Source organism: Paramisgurnus dabryanus, chromosome 15, assembly GCF_030506205.2.
Source record: "Paramisgurnus dabryanus chromosome 15, PD_genome_1.1, whole genome shotgun sequence".
Lineage (NCBI taxonomy): Eukaryota > Metazoa > Chordata > Actinopteri > Cypriniformes > Cobitidae > Paramisgurnus > Paramisgurnus dabryanus.
The window spans coordinates 9,503,419-9,529,081 of NC_133351.1; the positions used below are offsets into that span (position 1 = coordinate 9,503,419).

The 25,663-nt window shown below is 40.9% G+C and overlaps 1 protein-coding gene across 4 annotated transcripts in view; it reads left to right on the plus strand.

Moving 5' to 3' along the window:
• Nucleotides 1-1,995: 1,995 nt before the first annotated feature.
• Nucleotides 1,996-25,663, plus strand: part of ikzf2 (IKAROS family zinc finger 2) — a 38,222-nt gene continuing 14,554 nt past the window's right edge. Inside the window, exons 1-5 of one of the 4 annotated variants that reach the window (XM_065252095.2) lie at nucleotides 1,997-2,280; nucleotides 2,949-3,130; nucleotides 5,294-5,342; nucleotides 18,998-19,102; nucleotides 23,538-23,729. In XM_065252095.2, the coding sequence (XP_065108167.1) occupies nucleotides 5,309-5,342; nucleotides 18,998-19,102; nucleotides 23,538-23,729 (331 nt within the window). In that variant the 5' untranslated portion in view covers nucleotides 1,997-2,280; nucleotides 2,949-3,130; nucleotides 5,294-5,308. Of the gene's footprint in view, nucleotides 2,355-2,428; nucleotides 3,131-5,293; nucleotides 5,343-18,997; nucleotides 19,103-23,537; nucleotides 23,730-25,663 lie in introns of those variants that run through there. The other 3 variants (XM_065252093.2, XM_065252096.2, XM_065252094.2) reach the window with 3 other exon arrangements.

A 25,663-nucleotide genomic window follows, 5' to 3' on the forward strand; every position in this document is an offset into this window, starting at 1 on the left:
GCAATTTCCTGTAGCTTAATGGCACTAGTGACACCAAAGTTATGGATTTGATTCCCAAGGAATGCACATGCTGATTAAATCATCGGGCAGATGCATAAATGCAAAATTATTGTGGAAACCATTCGAAAATGACTCAAGTAATCCATGGATGGCTGAAAACTACAAAGAGGGGTGGGGGTAGACATAAATGTAAAACAAACAACAGATAAAGAAGTATAAGAGAGGTTGGCTGAGGAGGGGGTGTCTAACGGTTCATCCTCTACTTCAAACAGTGCTCTTTAAACTATGGAAAGTTAACTAGCAGGTTCTCAACAAAAGTAACTGATTGTTATCTGAGGATACTTCTACAAATGAAAGAGTTGATGGTAAACAAACAATGCAGCTTCAAAGAACGCAGTTTATGTAATTGAAACAGTGACCTGATTAAGTGGTTTATAGCATTTTGCTAATGTTCCACCAAATCTCTTTCAGAAATTTTGTAGTTGATATCAAACCATGTTTGTAACAGTAAGTACTATAACAGGGGTCTCCAGCAATCTAGAGGGCTATTCTTTTGATGTAGTCTTCCCAAAACTTTTTTTCTTAAACTTTTTATTGTATTTCACTTGTATAACATACATAAAATAAGCCAAGCTAATATAAAAATATGTAATCAATAAATATTAAAAATGAGGATATTAATAAAACATGCTCACATACTCAGTGCACCATGTTGGAGACCACTGTACTAAAACAATCATGTTAGAATCACAAATCATGTTTTCTGTTGTGCAATATTTGATTTATGATTTATGTTGTTATTAATTTCACATTTATTATAGTTATTTTATGTAAATTTTCTATGTATATGGAGAGAAGCACAATTTTTACTCACCTTTACTTATATCATTATTACTCTCAGCACATACAAATATACAGACAGACAGATTTAAATTATCTAATATAAATTAGATATAAACAACATTATTAAAATTGAAAATATTTTCAACTCTTTTCAAATTCACTTACAGTAATAAATGTTGAAGCATCTCAATCTTCAATTTACTGTAAACGAAGCAATGAAAAATCGGAAATGCACAACCTTTCATGACTAATACGATCTGCTCCAGTTCTTCCTGTTATCATTTTAATGATACATGTCATTTACACAGTTATGAAATCATCTTAACCATAGACAGCACTGATTCACCCTCTTAAGATCATAATGAAAATGGCAACACCAGTGGTTTTACTGATTGTAGTACATTCACAAGTGTTTTATTGTTCATAGGTCTGATTTAAAAAGAATGGTAGTCTAACCTGAGAAGATTCTTATCTGATATGTATAGTAATAACATACAGTTTAAAAATGAGTGATTTCCTTTTCAAAGAGCATTGTGTTTGACTGACATCACTCTTCTGCACAGATCTGACAGGAATCCAACTAGGTCATTTGAGTCCTTCACTTTCCAACCGGTAGAGGGAGCCCATGAGAAAATGTACAACCCTGGACTTTATCCAGCTAAATACCAACCTGCTGGTTTGTATGGCCACATCAAGTGACCGTGGTGTAAAAATTGTCTCTTGTTTTTCCCACCCACTGATTTGAAATTGATCATAAAAATAAAAAATGTATCTTGGTGCCTCCACATATAAGTGACACATCAGGTGAAAGATGTGTAACAAAAGTTTGGAAGTTAACAAAATTATAAGATTTTTAATTATAATAGTTTATAACATTTGTCAATTAATCCTGCAAGAGGGTTTTTACATCTGTCTTCATTCTAACTTCTTAAGTTTATTTTCTATTATTAGTTTGTATTTTTATTATTTGGGAGACGCTTTTATTCAAAGTTACTTGCAGTGCATCCAATATATACATTTTTATTATCTGTGTGCGTGTGTGTGTGTGTGTGTGTGCGTGCGTGCGTGCGTGCGTGTGTGTGTGTGTGTTTCCATGGGTTCGAACCCACGACCTTTGTGTTACACAATGCGCCACCAACTGCGCAACAGGAAGAAAGTAGCCTAACTCAGAGTTAATCAAATTAAAACTAAAAAATATTTAAGTTCACAAATAGATGCTTTATATTAAGGCGTCTAATCGATTACCGAGCAGCACCGACAGATCCGTTTCTCTGTGTCAGCCGGTCGCAGCTGTCCGTTCTGAAGATGGAGGAAGCAGGCGAGAACTGTTGCTGCGGTTATATCGCACTGCAGTGGATACCCGGCATCTGAAACCCACACTGTCGTCAACTCCACATCCGATGAGATGGATGTGTGTCATCCCTCGACATGTTAAAGGTAAATATACATGAGCAATGCGGATGTTAAGGCTTTTTCTTTCTTAAGGGGTCTGGACTTGAGCACTTGTCAAGGTAAGATGTACGTGCGTCTGTCTGTTCTGGGCTTTGACAGGTGCGGAACCGGCTTGAATCACTTGTTTGAATGTCAGTAGTTAAGACATTGCTGTCTTTATTGTGCATTATTAAGACGAAGCGTCTGACAGGCGCGCGCGTGCTTATCTACGCGTACAGGCTTTTATTGGTGTGTTTAAAATGAATACTTATTCATGCAGTTATTTGCACGTGATCCATAAAGAATGCATAGTGACAACCTTCGAAGAAGTCTCAGACAGGTGGAAATCTTGAGCCTATTGTAGGCAGTTCCCATCGTTTCCTTATTTATGGCTTAATTCCCTTGGAACCGGTGGATCCAGTTGAGTGTTTCTCCTTTCGCCTGAGCCTGACATCGATTGACCCAGCTAGGTGTTGAGCAGGTTTCAGTTCACTATGTTGAAGCAGTTTGAGATCAAAGGAAGAAATCTAATAGTCGGGGGGAAAGCGTTTAGACGCGTGTGAAATGGAAAAGCTGACGGGCTCGTTCGGCGCAGAGGAAGTCGCCAAACCATACAAACCCAACAAGCAGCTCGCTTCCTAACTTTTTTCTTCTTTTTTTCGTTTTGGTGAAAGATCGTCCCCTGTTTGTGGCTAATATGAACTCCAGTTGAACATGACAGTCATCAGAGGACTTCATCATCACACTAGCCTCTGAAAACCTTTGGTCATTGGAAATAATTTAACTCGTTTCTTTCATTTACGCAAGGATTTCGTGGGACACTCAAGCGACTATTCATAGGGGGGAGACTAAAAAGGTAAAGGTTTTATGCCAAACTTTTAATATATTAACCCCTCGGTTTATTTACAATATAAGTAGGAGATGATAGATCATGTATATTAGAAAGTAAATCAAATTTAAAATAGTTTAAAATGTTTTTACCATTACCATCAATGCTGTCAAGATAGCTACACATTTAATACTCTATCAATACATTACACTTACAAGAAGAGTTAAGTTATTAAGTTAATGAAAGGATCCATATTGCAGTCTGTGACTTACACCATGAGGGACTGGTAGGGAACAGTATTGCAGTGTTGAATGTGAAGCCTGTCAGCGTGCGCAGACGCGTTCACTGATCAGGGTGCGCGCTGGGGCCACAGGAGACGCGCAGCGCCGTACTCGAGGACAGCTTAAATTTTACATTTTATAATTTCATCAATCTATAGTTCTGTGTTTTTTTTTCTTTGTTTTCTCTTTTCAAGTTTACTTTTTGTATTTAATTGGGTGTAGGCTATTACTATTCAATTCAGCTTTCATGTTAATTTAAGAAAGTTCACCTCAAAAGCACTTTGTGTCAAAACATTTTTATAAGTTGCTCGATTTAAGTAAATATGGCTTATTATATGTGTTACCTAATACACGCGTCTGTATTGGGCTACCTCGAGACCAAAAAAATAATGTCACTTTGTGACTTTTAACGTAATCCTTGACGGATTATGTATGTTAGGTTTTTAATTGCATGTAAGCTAGTTAAACGAAATAATGTAGACATAAATCTAGTTACATTTGCTTTAATTTTTTTATTGATCATATCTGCCTTGGTTTAAAGTGTTTCATCATCTCTAATTAAAAGCACATTTGTAAGATTTAGGCTTCTTCATGTAAACTACTTAGTTTGTTAAACACACCTTTTACCAAATGTAAAGCAAATGTAAGTGTTTTACACATATTAATGCCAGTTCTTTACATCACTTAAACATCACATTTACCAAAAATATATTTTCCTAATTCTTAAACGTACAGTGCTTGTAGGAAGATGCTTTAAGAATCATTTGGGTCCAGGCCTGTAGATTATATATGTGTATAGTACTGTGTGTAGATTGAGTCATTTTTCCTTCTTCCATCAGCATAACAACTTGCAATAGATCTTCATGTGATGCTTCACAAACGTCATTGGAATTTCTGCTTAAATCCGTTAACATCTGTGAAAATTATAGTTTCCCATTTAAGTCTATCTAATGATTGAATACATAACCATGTGATTTTTTTTTCTTGATTAACCTTCTTATGGTGATTTCACAAGTTTTCCTCTTTTCTCAGACTGTTTTGATTTAGTTTAACGTGAATTTAGGCCCATCTGTTGTACCAAGACTGAACAATATGTTTCTTTCTAACAATGAAAATGTCCGATACATATAACTGTCTGGACCTGAAACTACGTGGCAACACATTTTTTGCGTTTGCATGTATGATTTTTGCCTATAACCAGGAAGTTATAACTTTATCTCTTACTTCCCTAATAATACACATGACAATTTATAAATAAATATGCGTTGAATTTGATACACAACATGTACTTAAAATGATGCATGACAGGGATATCGACGATGGCATTCAGTTCAGAAGAGCTAAAAAGTGAATAAATAAAAAAAGTTTAACGCTGAGAAAAAGTTGTGCCGTTGCTTGGTAGGTTTAGAGATGCTTGTGCATTGTATATGAAACATTTTGAAGAAAAAAAATTAAGTGGCATATTAAACTTTAAAAGGCTTGTTTCTATAGCTTTTCAAGAGGAAATTGTATAATTTAATTGGAAAACAGAAGTGTGCACTAAACATTGAAAAAAAGTCAAGGTATTTTATAATTTCTTGGCTAATGAGATGAACACTTATTGTTTACTACATTCTAGGTTTTACTTGATTTTTGAATATCTATTGCAGTTTTTTAACATTTAAGGAAGTCCATCAGTAAATCGTGTGCTTAAGTGACGATTGTGACATTAAAGTGTGGTGTGCCTGTAGCTCAATTGGTTGAGCATTGCGTTAAGAGAATGAGGGCCATTGGGTTTGTTCCTATTCAGGGAATAAACATACTGATAAAATGCATAGCTTGAATGTCCTGAAAAAAGCATCTGTCAAATGTGCAAATGTAAATGTGTAATACAGAATCCATCTAATTTACCAACTCGCTTTATCCACAGTTCTGCCCCCTGAATATGGACATGGAGTCGTTGAATGGCTATACTGCAAGTAAGTACATCTGCATGTCCACATTTACCAAAATATGATGTGTTTGTACACTTTTATTGTATACTGTAGGAAACTGGGAGTTGTTCTCTCTAAATTACTTTAAATGGCATACATATTTTGCATACATATTTTATTTTGTAAGTATTGCCTTTGCTAGAAATGTGTTGAAATGCTCATTAGAAATATTAGGAGATAAATAGAAAAATACGATTTCAAATGTAATCTAGATAAAAATAACCTTGCTGTTTGCCATTACAATGATTATACCTTGTCGCCTGCCTCTGAGTCTGTATACGACTAAAACTTGATGGACCTTAAAGTTTTGCATATTGACAGTTTTTTTCTTTTAAAACGAGAGGAATGTCTTTCATTAAACATTAAAAAACGAATGCTTTTTAGTATATAATACATTTCTAAACTTTATGCATTAAAACATTATCCATCATTAAGTTTAAACGATTGTAGCAAATATTTGCTTGATTTATTCTACATCCATATTGATTCATACACTATTTTTGATATGCTATCTAAATCCGGCAGCATACTGTGGGAGTGTGTCTGCAGTTGTACACCCAGTTCTGCATTATAAATAAGTGCAGGAGACAAGCACACGAGATCCCATTGAAAAGTTAACTGCTTTAGTTTGGCTCCTCTTGAGATTTGTTATCTGGATGGGGCTTCAGTACCAGGTGCACAGTGGTACCTTCCCGCCTGCTGCCTCCCCCGACAGATTCCCTCAGATGGAACATGCTGATAAAGTAATTCGTCTATAATTTTTGCAGGTGTCTTGGAAAAATAAAAGTTTACAGTTTAGTTCGTTCCAAAAACAGAAAGGCATTTTTCCTTTTGAAAGGGTTATGATTTAATGCTCATCGACACATCACATGTTTTCAATAGTTTTGCTTGTCACGTGTGCATCAAGCATCTCACGTTCCTTATTTTCGAATCTGTTTATTTTTAGCAGTTCTAGCATATTTATGATACCACCAACCTGATCTCACAAGAATTCGTAACTATCTTATGTGCCTATTTTTGAGTTAAAGTATACAAAAATGTGTGCTTATTAGAGAAGCCACACCCCTAAACCTAATTGACACAATTGGCGCAAAAGCACTGAAATGTAAAAATTAGAACGTATGAATTCATACAAATATCCACGTTGTAAAATAGTTACAAATCGTAATCCATGAGATTGACTTGGTTGAATGGTTAATAAGGTGATGCTTTAACTTGGTGTCTGTCTCGTAGGCGGTCTCTTAACCACCTTAAACCACAGGCTAATACCTCAACCTTTTGTGTCTGCCATTGATATGCTAATAAGACCTTGTCCACTTCAACATATCCTTTTAAAGAAATGCAATTCAGCAATGGCAGGTGGCAAGGAGCGTGAGTGGGAATGTGTTTTGTGTTTGATGTGGAAGGATGGTTTGGAGGTGTGTAGACGGACAGGATAAACCTGATCTAAACTCAAGCTTGAGCGTCTACAACATGCCACAACCAATCGCTCTCTTTCCTGGGAGAACTGATCCTGGTAAAAAGTCCCCTTTTTGTCTTGTGTTACTGCTGTGGTGCAGAACCGGCCTCTAAGCTCCGCCCCTTCTGTACTGGAATAAAGCTGCTGGAAACACTGAGGTGCAGATGAGTTCAATACCCAATCAGTTTTGGCCATTTTGTTTAATGGTACTAATTGCACAGTATCACAGTGTTTTATATGCAAGGCAATTGATAACAGTTGTTACTGCTGATGAGTTTAGGAGATAATTTGGATGTACCCCATGCAGGCAATAATTTGTATATTAATATTGAACCTGATTACATTTGTATATACAGTATAAATGCTAGTCAAAAGTTACATGCGTTGTAGTTTGCACAGATTTTGAAATGTAAAAGCAAAAGAGAGAGATAGAGAGAGAGAGAGAAAGAGAGAGAGAGATCGGTAAGGCGAATTGGAGACTTTAAAATTGCCCTACTGTAAATGTGTCTGTCTATAGCAGTGGTTCTCAAACTTTTTCAGCACCCCCCTTATGTACGGTGCATTCCTTCACTGCCCCCCCCCCCCAAAGAAAATGAATGAAAAATTTGTTCTAAAACGTAAAATTTTAATGAAACATAACATATTAAATTATACAAAGTTGTGCTGCTGGTTAGAAGCCTTATTTTTTAGGTTTAATTACACAGAATTCATGATAATTAATGTATTTTATAAAATGCCCCCTAGCACCATTTTGCGGTCGCCCAGTTTGAGAACCACTGGTCTATATGGGATAAACAGTATAGTAAATGGATGTTGTCCTGTCCTTCACTTTGTCATTGAATATCACATTTGGGACCTTCTTGGACCATGAGACCAACTTCTCCCAAACATAATGCCAATTTCCTGAAAGCAAGCTTTAAACGTTCGTTTTGTAGGTTGCTGTCCCCCTTTACATTGGTGTACGCCCAGCCTCATTGAATGATCTGAGTGAATTTGGATCTACTTCTGACTCAGCAGTGTCTCAGTCCAGACCTGTAGTCACTCCTGTAGTCTCCAATGGGCCTACAGATTTTCAGCTTGCATCACTATCCGGGGGCTGATGGAAGCCTTTATAAAAAAAACTTTGCGGTAGGCCGTCATCCTACAGTGTGGGAATGTCGGTGTGATTTAAAGAGAAGAAAAAAACAAGAAGAGTTTGGTTCCAAAACGCAATAAATCCATTTTGACTAATTTCGGTAAAAACGTGTTTTCTATACCAAAAAAGTGACAAGATGAAAACAACTATTTTCTGTTACAAACTTTCACATAGCATCCAAAATTTGAGTTTCAAAGTTTTTATGCTATAAATCTATTGAATCAATATATAAATGTGCATTCATCTTTGCCATGTTATATTCATTTTGATTAACAAAAATAAACATTAAATGGCATTAATCAAAACACTTAATTTGTTTTATTAAGAACACTGTCATTGCTGCTGTCATCCTTGGGACGTCGTTGCTGAACTTTTTTGACAGCGATCAACTGTAAAATGTTTTCTTCCTGCTCGATTTTCGTTGGCTTTGTGTAAAATAATGGAATAATAAAGTTTTTCATAAGATCCCCTGGGGTCAATGTGTTAGCATGACAGAAGCTTGATGCAGTCGGGAGAACAAACAACAGCCGGCATTTTTCCGTCTCTCGAGTGCCTCTCATGTCAATTATTAGATGTTGCTGGCTTACGTTTCTGTCCTGTCACAGAAAACCACCACAGGTTTATCAATGCCATCAATGTATTATTTAGTTCCCTTTCAATACGGTTCACTTCGCATTGCGTCAGTTTGCTGACGCTATGGGGGAAACTCCTGTTTACTCCGTGATTGAAGCCTATTGGTTAACGTCTGTAGAAAATACAGACCAATGACGTTTGAGCCCGCGCGGGGGCGTGGCACACGTCCCTATATAAGCCGGTGAAATACGTCAAGAGCTCATTACTTTTCTCCTTCAGCGCGAACCTTCTCGCTGCTCCGAAGAAGAAGCCCTTACTCGCCGTCGATCCAAGCACTGCAGCGGACTACAACACACCAGCGTGTTCCCCTGCCGCTTTCCGGTGAGCCTAAAAGAGAGTATCTAAAAGAGCAGAAGCGCGTTGAGATAATGTCGCTTCGGCATTGCGGCTCCTGCCGAGCCCCTTTGCCTGTGGAGGATTTCCACAAGGAGTGCGTCATCTGTCTGGGTCCTGCCCACGCCGAGGCCGTACTCGCCGAGGCGGGCTGCGCCCACTGCGAGCTCCTTCCTATCGCGGTGCTGCGCTCCCGCCTCGAGATCTTTAAACGGAAGGCTTCCCGTGCTCTCCCGCCTAAACAGCAGCGGAGCCGTGAAGCTGGAAGACGCCCTGAGACCGAGTCCACGCCGGCTCATCCCCCGCGTGCTCTGTCTCCCCGCCGTCACCCTGTCACCTTCGCCCATGAAGACCTGCGCCCCCTGCCGAGTGCTAGCGGCATGGTTTCCTTTGGGTCCGGTGACAACTTGGAAGTGATGTCATCCTCTGAGGAGTTAGAGGATTGGGCGGCTTCGGATGACGACGCCCACGCAGCCGCCGCTGATGAACCTACCGAGTCGCGTCCTCACGACTCTGAGCTCATCCGCATCTTGACGCAAGCTACGGCGGAGCTCAACATCAAGTGGTCGCCGCCGTCAGAGCCTCAACTCAGCCGGTTGGACGAGTGGTTTCTGCAGCCCGGGCGCCGTCAATCGTCCCGCCAACGGCCGGCGCCGTTTTTCCCTGAGGTTCACCAGGAGCTCACCAAATCTTGGCGTGCTCCCCACTCCACCCGAGCTCAGAGCGCCGTCTCCCACGTCCTCTCCGTAGTGGACGGCGCCGACGAACACGGCTACTCCAAGATGCCGCCGCTCGAGGAAACTGTCGCCGCCCATCTCTGCCCGTCTTCAGCCGGCGGATGGAGGGCGAAGTTGAACCATCCATCAAAGCCCTGTCGCCTGACATCGACCCTGGCGTCAAAATCTTACGCCGCTGACGGCCACGCTGCATCCGCTCTCCATACGATGGCGGTGCTGCAGGTATACCAGGCAAAGCTCCTCCGTGACATGGACGAGACAGGTCCGGACCCGTCGACCTTTCAGAACCTGCGCAGCGCGACTGATCTGGCCCTTCGCGCCACTAAAGTCGCCACTCAGGCTGTAGGAAGAGCCATGGCCAGCCTGGTTGTTCTGGAGAGACATCTGTGGCTGAACTTGACGGAGATAAAGGACACGGATCGGGTTGCCCTTCTTGACTCGCCCGTGTCACCGTCGGGGCTCTTCGGCTCCGCTGTGGAGGGGTTCACCCAGCGCTTCACTGAGGCACAGAAATCGTCGCAGGCTATGCGGCATTTTCTACCTAAACGATCTGCCTCAGCGTCTGAGACCGGCCGCCCAAAACCGCCGCCAGCTCAACGCCCTAAGCCAGCACCAGCTCAGCCCCAGCAGAGAGCTGAACCGGAGGTCAAGCGCCAGCGTCCTGCACGACCGACTGGCCCGCCTCGACGCCGCGGTCCCCGTCCTCGGATTACGCTGGACCCGACGCCGGCGCCGCCTCCCTGAAGAGAGTCTGAGGAGGAAAAGAGGCTCTGGTCCCGCTTCGGCCGGCCCGCCCTCGAAAGTTCTGCGTGTTTCAGTCCCCTCGGGCGCTGGACACACCCTCGCTGTAACAGCGAAACACAAATTTTTACCTTTTCACAAAAAGAGCAAATTTCCTCCTCTGTACACACAAACACACACACACGGCTTAACGTCCATAAGCATATCGACGCTCGCCGTCAAATTTCACGTTTGGCAATCCACCCCCGGTATGCCGGGCTGGATTCTAAACGTAATCCAATACGGTTATTCACTCCAATTCGCCCGGAGACCACCCCGGTTTCGCGGCGTTCTCTACACCACTGTCCCAGACGATCGTATGCAGATCCTCAGGGAAGAGGTGCGTTCTTTATTACTAAAAGACGCGATAGAGACGGTCCCGGCGGATCAAAGCGAATCAGGCTTTTACAGTCGTTATTTTCTCGTTCCAAAGAAAGACGGCGGCCTCAGACCGATATTGGATCTACGCGTTTTGAATCGCGCTCTTGCCAAACGGCCATTCAAAATGCTTACAGCCAGACGAATCATGGCGTTAATTCGACCGGGCGATTGGTTCATATCAGTGGATCTGAAAGACGCTTACTTTCACATTCCGATAGCGCCACGTCACAGGCCGTTCCTAAGATTCGCGCTCGACGGGACAGCATACCAGTACAAAGTTCTGCCCTTCGGATTATCTCTGGCACCACGCACATTTACCAAATGTGCGGATGCGGCTCTCGCCCCTCTCAGACAGAGCGGCATCCGCATATTGAATTACCTCGACGATTGGCTTATTCTAGCACAGTCAGAGAGGGAAATTACTGCGCACAAGACCGTTGTACTCCAGCATTTGGAGAATTTGGGGTTCAAAATCAACCTCCAGAAGAGTTTGCTCACCCCCACGCAGCGAATCGCGTTCTTAGGCACGACGCTCGACTCATTAAAGATGCGGGCATGGCTTACACAGGAACGCGCGCTCACGGTCAGACGCGAGGCGGCATCGTTCAAAGCGGGTTCACATCTCCCTCTCAAACGATTCCAAAAAATGTTGGGTCTGATGGCAGCAGCATCCCCACTAATACCGTTGGGAATGCTGTTCATGAGGCCGCTTCAGTTTTGGTTGAAAGCGAAAGTTCCGCCCCGTGCTTGGTTGTCGGGCCGCTTATTAATCAAAATCACGTACAGCTGCGTGAAAGCGCTTTCGATATGGACATCCCCTCACCTTTTCCTCTCGGGCACGGAGCTCGGCTCCGTGAGCAGGAGGAAAGTGGTGACTACGGATGCGTCTGCGACGGGTTGGGGCGCTCACTGCGACGGCGAGCTCGCCTTCGGTGCGTGGAACAACCAGTTGTCTCAGCTACATATCAACCACCTCGAGATGTGGGCGGTTATCTTGGCGCTACGACACTTTCGACCGAAACTCCAACATCAACACGTTCTAGTGCGGTCGGACAGTATGACGGTGGTTTCGTTCATAAACCACCAAGGAGGGCTGAGATCTCGCTCCCTATCCAGGCTGGCGAAACGGCTTTTATTATGGGCTCACGCGAACGTACGTTCGTTAAAAGCGACTCACGTACCGGGTGTAGCCAATACGGGTGCAGACATTCTCTCGCGCAACGGTCCGCCGCCGGGAGAATGGAGACTGCATCCTCAGACGGTCGAGAGAATATGGACCGTCTTCGGCCGGGCGGAGATCGATCTGTTTGCATCAGACGAGAACGCGCATTGCCCGATCTTCTTCTCGAGACATCACGATGCCCTGTCGCAAGCATGGCCGGCGTGTCTTCTGTATGCTTTTCCTCCGGTGGCCCTGTTACCACAGGTCCTTCAGAGGATAAGAGAGATGAAATGCGCGATAATTCTGGTTGCCCCGTTTTGGCACAATCAACCATGGCTCCCCGACCTATGGCAGCTGAAAACATCAGCACCATGGCCAGTACCGCTGAGGAAAGACCTCCTATCTCAGGCGAGAGGGACGATATGGCATCCACAGCCGGAGCTATGGAATCTACACGTTTGGTCTCTGAACGGCAACCATCACGCCTTTCAGGACGAGTGTTAAATACTCTAACTGAAGCTAGGGCCCCATCTACCAGGCGCCTTTACGCTCAAAAGTGGTCTATTTTTTCTGATTGGTGCACGACGAAAGACTTAAACCCAAACACCTGTGAAGTGGAGCATATTCTCTCCTTTCTGCAGGAAATGCTGGACAGCGGTCGCGCGCCCTCGACGCTTAAAGTGTATGTGGCGGCGATAACGGCGAATCACGCCCTTATCGCCGGTCGCACCGTGGGAAAACATGATCTCATCATTAAATTCCTCAGAGGCGCTCGCAGACTAAACCCACCGCGACCTAACACGGTCCCGTCTTGGGATCTGTCCACGGTCCTGAAAGCGCTGCGCGGCCCCCCTTTCGAGCCCCTCGAACAGGCTGACCTGCGCGCTCTCTCGTTTAAAACCGCTCTCCTCCTGGCGTTGGCATCGGTTAAACGAGTGGGCGATTTACACGCGTTTTCAATTGACCCGTCGTGTCTGGAATTCGGTCCTAACGATAGCAAAGTGATCCTTAGACCGAGAGCGGGATACATTCCTAAAGTTTTGACCACGCCATTTAGAGTTCAGGTGGTTTCACTTCTCGCCCTTCCGACGGCGGACGGCGAACAAACCCCGAACACGCTCTGCCCCGTCAGAGCGTTAAGAATATACACGGACCGTTCTGCCTCATACCGCAAGTCAGATCAGCTGTTCGTAAGCTTCGCGCAACATTCCTTAGGTATGCCGCTCACTAAACAGAGGCTATCTAAATGGATCGTCGAAGCCATTGCTTTGGCTTACGCCTCCCTGAATGAACATTGTCCAGTTGGTTTAAAAGCTCACTCCACAAGGGGTATGGCTTCATCTTGGGCTTGGTCTACAGGGATTTCTATCGTTGACATTTGTAACGCGGCCGGCTGGTCCTCGCCGTCTACGTTTGTCAGATTTTATAGCCTGGATGTCCCTGCCTTACAAGCACAGGTCTTATCGGCTTAATGATTCACGCGACTGCGTTTCTGTATGCTTTCACGGTGCGTTGCTAGCTCACCGTCATGGCTACCTATTAATAATTCACGCACAGCTCGCGGCGCGCTCAGGGAACCCGCCGTCTCGTGCTCTATTGTATATGCATCATGGTGCGTTTAGAAACTTCACTGTATGCGTATTACTGTCTCATATATGGTGCTTACACTTGCGCTCGCTAGAGCTATGTATATGCTGGGTTAGGGCCACATGCAGTGTCTCTCCGGTAAGGGCACCTCAGTCCGTTGTGTATGCACGGCGGGATGGGATTACGTTCCCCCATAGCGTCAGCAAACTGACGCAATGCAAAGTGAACCGTATTGAAAGGGAACGCTTAGGTTACTCACGTAACCCCGGTTCCCTGAAATAACGGGAACGAAGCATTGCGTCGCTGGCCGTGCTACAAACGTCTACGCAGCGAGTGTTATTCGGCTGCGCGCTTCAGTCGAATAATAATGAGCTCTTGACGTATTTCACCGGCTTATATAGGGACGTGTGCCACGCCCCCGCGCGGGCTCAAACGTCATTGGTCTGTATTTTCTACAGACGTTAACCAATAGGCTTCAATCACGGAGTAAACAGGAGTTTCCCCCATAGCGTCAGCAAACTGACGCAATGCTTCGTTCCCGTTATTTCAGGGAACCGGGGTTACGTGAGTAACCTAAGCGTTTTTGTTTGTTTGTTGATCACAAAGTACAAGATGAGGAAAACTAGGATTCTGTGTGTATTGCGCTCTGATTTGTTGAGCAGATTTATTGCATTCTGCAGAAAAGGGGGAGGGGCGTTTATTGCGTTTTGAGAAAAAAAGGAGAAAAGATGACAAAATAACACAATGGATATTGTATTTTGCGTGAAATTAAGGAAAAAAATACTTTTAACCCTGGAGAACTCAGGAGAATCCAAACCCCCATTTCTTCTATTGAACAAATTTGACCTCATGGGTTCTCCAGGGTTAAAAATTGACCTGATACAATACTGAGTTTGGCAGTAACTGTTTTTTTTTTTTTTTTTTTTTTTTTTTTAAATGGCGTTTTATCGCGTTTTGGAACCAAACTTTTCAAGTCGAATCAACGCTATCTTGCGAAAAAAGAAAAGTGCGTCAAAGATTCTTAATCTGATATATTTATTTGATTTCTGTTTAGGTCAGGAAGGGGTCAGGGTGTTTTTTTGTTTTAATTTCAAATGAAATGGTGCACCGAAAAATGGAAGTATAGTTATTTAAATGAAAAAAAAAATTGCTTTACCAGGTTAATCTATGTTTCTTTAAAGAAAAAATAACATTTGTGAAAGAAAATTAATACTTAATGAGTACTGTAAGCTTATTTCAAGAAACCTAAACTAAAGCATATCAACACTAAATATAAACATGGGGTGCATTGCTAACTTTAGATCTCATTGCTTCTTGAATGTATCGGGACAAGCTTTTACATATTTCATCACAAGACCTGTAATTTATTTATTTAAACAAAAAAGACAAGAAAATTAATCAAATTGCTGCTGGACGTGATCCTTATCCTGGCTTTGACAACAACTGGTTTGGAAAACCCATCGTTTAATTTACTATTATAATACAGATTTGCATATCTCTAGTTCATATCTAGGATAGGAGAGCTCTTTCACAGAGTTTGGTTTACTCTCACCTAACCTAAGACGGCATCAGACCCACGGCTCTGTTATGGAAAAATCCTCCCTTCGGCCGTCAGTCAAATCGGAGTGGCTGCTTGTTTCCCGTTGCCAAGGGACTGCCGGTTACCTGAGATTTCCCTCAACCCCGGCACGGTAACCAGAGACGAGCTCTGGGATTGTGTAATTGACTGTGGTTTCTCTGTCGGTCAGACTGACAGTGTATGTCCTGTAGCGTGACGGCACAGATATCAGCCTACCTTAAAGCTCTCGTCTCACTTCTGTACCCTGACACACAAAATCAAATCATTTAGATTTATTTGTATATTACTTTTTGAAATACATACAGCTTTACAGATAAAGATGCATCATAAATCCATAAGTTACAACTTCCTAGAATGGTTTGGTGAGTCCTTCTTTGCCCCCAGTAGAAAGGATTCAATTTATGCTAAACAAATCTTAAAATATAAATACATTCTTTAAACTGTGCAGCTTCGGAATAAAATAGTTTTTTTACAACAAAATAGCCAGAATAAACTTTTTGATTTTGAGTTTATTGTCGTTTGACACACTTAATCTGCTACCCAACAAACCTGTTTAAAGGAGGGACCGGGTTATGTTTAAAGACGAACATTATTACAACATCTCAACTATGACATTCCAGGTACTTTCCGAACGCTTTCAGTCACAAACCTAGAGTTTAGGGAATGATGTAAACCCTAATACTGCCCTTGGTGGTTGTGTATGCATTATGCAAAGATTTAGAGCTGTCTAATGTCATTGCTGTTGTATTGGGTGTTTGGCTCTGAAGGGGTCAGTGGGTAATGGGATCAGGGAGCGGGATTCGGTCCCCCTGAGTGGAGTCGCTGAAGCCGTATTATTTCCCAAAGCCTGCGCGCAGCGGGTGCGGAGAGATGAGGAAATCCTATCTGGATCTTAAGGATGTGGCTGAAAGCTTAACAAGCTCTCCGCACATGAGATGATGGCACGATGCTTCAGTAAACCGAAGTGTTGAGCTAGACACTGACCCTGCTGGAGAAATTTCAGCTCTGGTAACGGAGATGGGTGCTATTAAAAACAGTTAAGTGTATACAGCACCTGAAGATGAGGGGGATATGGTGCCCTCTTTTGTTACAGTAGGAAGTATACTGGAGTGTTAAAATAGGCTTTTGGGTATATTAGAGGTAGAGTAGTATTTTTGTAGGAGTATTAAACAGAAGGGTACTACTATTGTATTTTGTATTTAAGTATTTCAAAATTACATTATGGAGTTTATTTGAATATTATTAAGAAACTATTAAGGATTAGTTCAACCAGATATGAAATTGTCTCATAATTTACCCTCATGCTATTCCAGATGCAGATCAGTTCAACATGAACAAATAATTTAATATTAAATGCCATAATTTTATCAAGGTTCAACAAAGCATGCACATCCATCATAAAAGAAATACAAATAACAGCAATTCAAATACAATAAATTCAAATATGGCGGCACGTTGATAACATTGAATCTCATTGGCTCTTGTGAATCTTGTGATAAAACCATAGACTGTAAAAAAGATGGACGTAGTGTCCGTGACGTCACCCAAAGATCGTTTTTGAAGCTTAAAGTAGGCGGTGCCTGTCGTTGCCGTCACCGTACATCACTCGCAGATATTCGAAAATGGGTAAAGAGCCGGGGCATGAGTGAAGCTGAGGTTGCGGGTTGCCGAAACCACACCCACCTAGCCCGACCCTAGTGACAGCAGTGGCTGTTCAACCGTCACTCAAGTGGCCACACCCTTAATTATGCAAAACTTTAAGGCTTAATATAATTTAAAAGGATGAGTTACAAAAAATGCACCCCCCCAAGAAGTCATGAAGGGCAAAATTGGCTATACAGACTAAAAAACTATATTTGTACCAGGCTGTAAACATATAATTTTTTACTGTAAAGTTGGGCATTTTAACATGGAGGTCTATGGGAATTCACTCCCTTTTGGAGCCAGCCTCAAGCGTCCAGTCAATGAATTACAATTTAAATTACTTCCGTATTGGCTTCATCTGAGAGATCCGAGGGATGCCCCTCGGATAAAAAACACATATGACAACTAGTCAAGAGCAAGCGTGCCGCACAAGCCCTGGAAAGTGAAGCCAAAATGTCTTGATCGCCCCCCAGTGACTGGTCCTAGTATAGCTCATAAACCCCGCTTCCCCCATGTTATTCATTTGGACTTGAATCCAACCAATCAATTTAATTATACTTCAATTATCTTGTGTAGTTTTACTAGTGTAGTTTTTATCACACTGATGTAAATTCAAGTATTTGTTTTTTAAATAAGTTTGTTTTTAGTTAGTTATTTAATGCTATAAAAACAGTGGTGTCACGTCATGATTGACAGCTGTGATATGCGCATTCTGCGTGAGGGAGTGCGGGGTCTTGATTTCACGGCTTTACTTTCCTGACTGGTCCCGAAATCACAACTGCGCAGACTCAAGACCCAAGATGTCAGCGCCGTATCGGGACACTGGCGGCTTCACTTTTTACCAATGGAAGAGTGCGAACGGGCGTCGTCCATCTTTTTTTACAGTCTGTGGTCAAGAGACACGCAAGCACCAATGAGATTTGACAATATCAACATGCTGCCATATTTGAACCGGGTTGATCTATGACCACACACTGCAAATGACAACTGCATTTAAATGCGGGAGTAAATTGCCTAAATGATCTCACTCCCAAAAATTTTATTATTGACACAGAATTAACCATAGCCATCTCACATGGTTGCTATGACCAAAGTTATTTCACAGTATTATGTTTTGCAATTTTAATAAACCTCCATATTGGTGTTGTGCGTTGTACGCATTGTGAGGCTGCTTTACAGAGCGCTGTCTTGAAGTGTTGCCATGTCCGCATCTTCTTTGGGCTAACATACCGTTGTGGCGCTTAACTGTATTTGGACCTGTCTCGTGATCAAGCGATCAAGTTTTTGGTTTTATTAAAGAGGAAAGGTGCCGGTCTCAATATTTTGGTCTTTGGGGTTAAACCATTTGGATATTTTTTTGTCTGCTGTTTTTTGTGCAATATTTGGCAACACTAGTTAGCAAAAGCTCTTACTTCTGTAATTTTCTGCACCGTGCATACTGAAGACATTTTCCACTGTGCTGAATTCCTGTACATGCGGTTGCCACTACATGCATTTTGCAGGAGTTTAATCGGTTGGAGAATGCAGTTGTCACTTCTCAGTGGAAAGCAGTGTTGCCCCACAGCAAGTAGGTCCCCGGTTCGGGCCCTAGCTAGGTCAATCGGCCTTTCTGTGTAAAGTTTGCATGTTCTCCCTATGTCAGTGTGGGTTTACTCTGGGTACCGTGGTTTACTCCTACCGGCCAAAAACATGCATGTAGGTGAATAAGAGATGACAAATTGATTGTGTATTAACCAATTATAGCTGAAATGACATTAAGAATAAAGAAACAAACAAAAGGTGAAAAGACAACCGCACTTAGCTGCAGTGTGTATGGAGCATATATGTTGCCATAGATACACAACATACTGTAGCATAGACTTCAGAAGCAATATACAGTATTAACCCATTGATTATTATTTTTTTAATAATGGATGTTTGAGCTTTGCCATGTTGGCCCCCATATGACAGAATAACATGACAACATTTTCATGTTTGTGTTCAACTGAAGAAAGGAAGTACATTTGGGATAGCATGACTATATGTGTGTTATATTTCCATCCGGCGAAGTCGCTGATAATCTCCATTTGCATCGACAGTGCTTCAGTAGCTGTTCCTTGAACTGTCTGCTTGTACAGATCTGTCTGTTTACAGCAGTATTCAAGCACAATAGCCGCGCTGCCTGAAGCAAGGCAATGTACTCAGTGCACTTGTTTCTGTCTGTCTCCAAGGTAACGGCGACTGCTCTCCTAGGAAAGAGAACTCGAGAATGCTGGTGGACCTGTCGACCAACACACCCAATGGCCAACATTCCCAAAGTCCTGATTCACCTCCTGGTGAGTTGGCCAGTACTGCATTTTTATAACTAGTCTGTCAATAGTGAATGTCAAATGTTTAACACCTCTCCGAAAAGGAGAAATGAGTGAGCATCAGCATGCAGAGGGGCAGGGGAAGAGCTCTTATCTTACAGTGTGAAAAAAGTTTCAGTTATATCTCTGATCTGATGGGATAGGCCCAGTCTGTGACATGTCTCTTCCTCAAAGTAAACTGATGGTTAGGCTGAGGTCTCGTCAGCATGATGGTGCATACTGAGAAAAGGGAAGCGCTCGCTACTAAAGGATGGAAACACAGACCAGAATCCCGGATTGAGATTGTTCTCAGAGATAAATTATGGGTCACGTTGCTCAGGAAATTGAGAAATATTACTGGGTAAAGAGAAGTCCAGTCGTAACTAAACACATTTCGTTTAGTTAACCCCATACTGACCATGAATATTAGAAAATGCACCTTATGATTTAAAAGGTGCCAGACAGTGCCAGTGTCTTTGTAGTATAAAAAGGTGTAGACCCTTTTGTAGCACCTTAATATTATTCCTAAAATAAATTTGACACCCTTTTGTTATGATTAATTGTTATCCCCGCTAAAAGAGGTGGTTTATCCAAAATATTTAACTCAACCCATGACACTTTAAAACCCAGACAACTATAAATAACCCATGAATGCTTTTTTGTGTGTGTGTGCCGTGCCTCCATTCATCCTCTTTGATGAGTTGAGGATGAGAACGCTAAAGGATTCTGTATGTTGTCCCGGCAACCGTTTCAAGTTCACTCCTCTGCAGCCTTCACAGACACTCCATAATGTGCACGCTAGAGGAGATATTAAAACACAGACGCCTCTTTCTTAATGATTGATGGAGAGTATTGGAGTGTATTTCGCGCCGGTCTGAAAGTGTCTGTCGAATTGACACGATGAGGTAACACGATTTTAACTTTAAGACGTGTACATGCATTTGGTTATCTGTTCCAAGCGATTACGTATTTTGAGATTTAAGGCAATTTTTTGAAAGTGGAGATCTCTTGTGCAATGTTAGGTAAGTACACATGTAATGATGCGCTGTGAGTGCCAGTGTGTAAAGTGAAGGTTATCGCTAGGTTCTGCCACAAAAGAGACTAAACAGTCTTTTTAACTAGTTTTCACTATACTGTAATGCAGTAATATGTTGGATTTTGTCTTATGGTGTCCAATTGCTCTGATGCAATAAACAGAGAGGACACAATAAGGCTCTTCATACTTTAATCCTAAATTACGTCACATTTCTAAATGTCGATACCTTTCGTATTTTTACATTTTACGTTTACATTTATTCATTTGGCAAACTAAAGCAATTTGTGCATTAAAGGTACATTTTATCAGTATATGGTTTTTTTCAAGGGATTGAACCTATGACCTTTGCGCAGCTAATGCAAAGCTCTATGAGCTACAATAAACTGTATATTATATTATAATTGCATTGATCGTGCAAATGCATGACACAATAACTGTTTGTCTTGTGGACAGTTTTACCATGTACTTCTGTATAGGTCAGTGGTAGAGCGTTGCGTTAGCAGCGCAAAAGATCACGTGTTCGAACCCAAGGAACTCACAATGAAAAAAAATAAATGTATACCCTGAAATGCATTGTGGGTTGCATTTGATAAATGTGACCCTGGACCACAAAACCAGTCATAAGTAGTACGGGCATATTTCTAGCAATAGCCAACAATACATTGTATGGGTTTTTATGCCAAAAATCATTAGGATATTAAGTAAAGATCAGGTTCCTTTAAGATATTTTGTACATTTCTTACTGTACATATATAAAAACTTTATTCATCATTAGTAATATGTGTTGCTAAGGACTTTATTTGAACATCTCTAAAGGCGATTTTATTCATATTGTAAAAAAAAATCACCTTCAAATCAATGGAAAGCTTAGACCCTTATCACTGGTTTTCTGGTTCGGGGTCATAAAATGTGTCTGCCAAATGCATAAATGTAAAATGCATATCATCTCTGGTTTTCTTCTGTTGCTAAACAACTGGCTATCATACAGTATACCAGAACTGTACTGTTTCTTAAAGATCTGTAAAATATATCTGTCTCTCCAATATGCTTTTATATCCAACCCTTTCATAAAGTGCAGGTAAAACCAGTCTTTGCCTTGGGTTTAAACAGACGTTTAAGTATAGTTTGAAAAGATGGGAACTTTTGACCAGAGGGATTCGAGATTTCAATCATACCTGTATACTAATAGACGGTAATGAGTAGATGGCCTGAGGGATCACACTCACGCAAACGGAAGGACATAGGTGATTCAAAGCTTAGTCTCCAGCTCTCGCCCAGAGATTAGACTGGTGGTAAAATAAACAAACAAAAAATACAAACAGGTTTGTCTGGATGGCGGAGAAAGGCGCCTGCTCTTTTTCCACCTGCCGAGAGAATCTGGAGAGTTTGGTGCGTGCGTGGTTGAGACGGAAAAGTCGCGGGCCGGGCTTTTGCGTGTTTATGTGTCGCTATGTGTTTATGTGTCCCTGTTGCATGTCTATTTTTGTCACGCTCTATGTATCGCAGCATGTGGGGGTGGCGTCTCTGGAGGCTCTCTACAGCCTGCACACTAAGATAAATACAGTCTCCTACCCAGACCAAAACACCGGCCCTTTTGCCTAAACCCAGTCTCCCACTTTCAGTCATGTTTCACTACACCTGTTCATTGTTTGGGCACCTTAGAGACTACAGCTGCTAATGCTGTACTCCTGTTCGCTGTTGTTATCGTGTCGGACGACAGATTTCTTTGTCACTGTGCTGTCATAGTAACCAGTGATTTCAAATGAAATGCTGACATTGTGCTTAATGTGCATTTGGACATTTATATGGAGGCTATAGTTTTTTTTAATACTATTTGAAATATGCATGTTAGGATCTAGGATGAATGAGATTGTCTGATGTAATAAAAGCGATTTAAACAAAACAAAAACACATTTATTTTATGCTACTGTATGCTACTACACTTAAAGGGATAGTTCACCCAAAAATTAAAATTGTGTCATCATTTACTCACTCTCATTTTGTTACAAACCTAAATTTAGTTCTTTGATCTGATGAACACAAAGGAAGATATTTTGATAAATGTTTGTAATCAGATCGTTCGTGGACCCCATTTTCTTCAATAGTATTGTTTTTGCATAGTATTGAAATCAATGGGGCCTACGAGGGATGGTTTGTTTAGAAACTTTCCTCCAAATTCCTTTTTGTTCATCAGAACAAAGAAATTTATATGGGTTTGTAACAACATGAGAGTGAGTAAATGATGACAGAGTTTTCATTTTTGGGTGAACTATCCCTTTAAAGAAATAAAATGAGTAAACTATATTAAAAAAAATAATTCTTGTTTTTTTAACCAAAATAAAAAATCTGATTCATTGAGTAATTCTCAAATTCCAAATACATTATTAAGTAAATTCAACTTTTTGTTAAAATGTATCATGTACAATCCTTTTAAATTTGTAAGAAGGAAATTAACTTAATATTTTTGTGTTGAAACTACATGAATGATTTCGGTAGACATAATTAACTAGGCAATAGATTTGTAGTTACCACTTACCAGCATGCTTTGCATGGGACTGCATTTGGAGTAAAATTTTAAACTAAACGCTATTTATGTGTTTTAACTAAAAAGAAAAACTTGTTAAGTGTTCATTTATCTTTGAGACTAAGAAGAGTTTATGTTTCATCTTTTAGTTTTGTAGTTACCACAGTGTAATTTTACTTAACTAATTTACATAAGTGTGAAATGTACTTATTACTTGTAAAATATTAGTGCAAAAAAACTTAAATTAAGTAAATTCATTGTACTTATTGCAACATCTTATTTATAAAGTTACCATTTTTAATGTACTCAGCCTAGACTTTATTTCACTTTAAGCAACACAAAAGTAATTTTTCTATGATTTTACATTAACATTTAGGAATTTAGCAGACACTTTTATTCCTAAGGATATACAAGAATGAACAGTAATAAAGGGATAAGTCAGTAATATGAATTTAAGTGCTATAGGCGGTTTCAGCAGTAACAACATAAACAAGCGGCTTCCGTGGTCATCACGTAACTTCTGGTAAACTCTGCTAAGAATATATAATAAAAGTCCTTTTAAAGTAGTTTATTTATTTAACAAGCAAAATAGACAACACATAGATTACCTAGGAAACCAAAACATTTGTTATTTTCGACGAGGTATTTGTTCAGTTTAGCAACTAGTCACACCAATAAACAAACACAAACCAGAAGTAAAGTTCTGACCAGACACGCAATTGCGTGACCGCACGTGCGTCTGATGAAACCGTCTATGCAAAGCTTCGCGTTTGATTATAAGAGTTTTTTTCAATAGCTTAATAGATTTATCATGTCTTTAATGATAATTATGTTGCTTAAAACTGATTTTAATTGTTTTACAGCCCTTACGATCAAACAAGAGGAAGGTACTGAGGAGGAGACGGAGAGGCGGCCGATTGGTCCAGATGAGACGGGGCACAGTGGGGAGGAAGGATCCGGATTGGAGGACCCCATGATTGACAGTCCAAACAACATACAAGACGCTGGGCCAGGAACAGAAGCACAAAATGATATAGGACTAAGACAGCCTAATGGTAAATACATGTTTTATTTCAAAATAGGTATAGCTAACGTATTTCAGTATTTATAGAAGGTCACAATTTACTACACGGTCAAAAAGGGAAAAAAAATAATGGTCCCTAGCTGTCACTAGGGGGTACCCTTTTAAAAACTACATATTTGCATCTGAAGAGTTCATATTAGTACCTCAGAGGTACATATTGGTACCAAATGTATACATATCTGTACCTAAATGCTACATATTAGCATTTATGACATCTTGGGACATTTGTTTTAACAGTGTATAGTGTATATTTTTATAAATATTTCATTAGTTTCACTTTTTCAGTGGTTGTGTAAATCAGCATGTGTGATGTGTAAAGTCACCTCCAATAGTTGCGTAAAGTCATTGTGTTATCACCTAAGTTGATCTACAGGAACAAAAAAGTGTGTTAAAAAGATAAAAGATCAGATTTAGCTTATTTAAAAAAAAAACTTAGTTTAAATCTAACAATGTAATAAACAAACACAATCTAACAATGCACAGTTTAAATGTTTGCCGCAATCCATTGTGACACTTCTCCAGTAAGTTTCGACAGAAAACATTTCACTGACTTCCCATTAAAATGGCAAAACTCTGCCGTGACCAAGGTCTGTCGCTCATGCATTCTTCCTTTTTCAGTGTTAAAAGGGTGTGGAGAGAGTAGCTGTTCAGTAAGTAGACAATAGTTAAGAATTATTCTCAGGGAAAACATCCCAGGAATCTTCCACAACCTGTTCCCAAGCCCAGGGCTGACGCTGATACCGCCTGACGGCACGATAACAGGACTGGCTCATGTGTCGCTTTTCCAAGTCTTTATCTCGGCACACAATGAGAACAAATTTGACTTTATCGAGTCACGGCAGCATCCTTTTGACCAACAGTAGGTGGGGTTGACAAAACAGATGATGGATAATGTGTTCACCAAACCTTTAATTGAGAGTCAAGCTATATTTAGAGCAGGTGCTTACAGTACATCACAGGTCTCATGTATGAGTAATCCAATGAATTTAAGACGACAACAAAAGCTAAAGAGATCGTGTCTTATCGTAGAAGAGAAAATGTGAAAGCTCGTCTTTGAAATGAAGTCCGCCTTCAACAGGGAAACACTTCAACAGTGGTTTAAATGTCATGACGGAAGTCACATGGTTTCATTAGAAAGAAACTATTGGAGACGTTAACAAAATAAATGTGTATTAAGAAAACTTAATGTTTAATTTAAAACCCATATATTATAATAATGGAATCATTAATGTATTTAATATATCGCACAGCTCTAATTGAAAATAAGCAGTGGTTTTATGTGCTGTGGTAGAAGGTCTATTTATAGACAGCTACCTTGGTAGGACTGCAGTACGTGTGTGTGTGTTTGTGTGTATATATACAGTGCTTACAAAATTTATTAAACCACCTGTCTCTGTTCGTCTCAAAGACTATCCAAGATCGTGAAGTGCTTTAATGTGGACTCTTTTCTTTTCAGAAAGTTGACGTTTCACCATTTTGAATTTGTGTTTTTATACCCACATGTGAGGCGGCGCATTCAATTTGTTCTTTAAGAAGTCAGAAATGATTCAAGCATGACATTTAACCATTAAAGCTTTTTTTCTATTATAGACTGTAAGTAATTAACTGTAATTGGGCATCTGAATAAAAATAAAAATAAAGTGCTTTACTCTTTTTTTTTCTGCATTTTGTTAAATTCGAAAATTCACGTATAACAATAATAATACATTTTACGTAATTAGAAATACTACTGTGACTAAAGACTAAAGAATGCATACTGCTTAGTTAAAGTCGCCATGAAATGGAAGTAGCGATTGTCTTATTTTCCCCATGGTGACGTATAGTGAAACGGCTTCTGAAAGAAAAAAGGTAGGGCTGGACTTTAATTCGTCTGTTGATTGATTGGATTGTTGGAAGTTGAGTCAC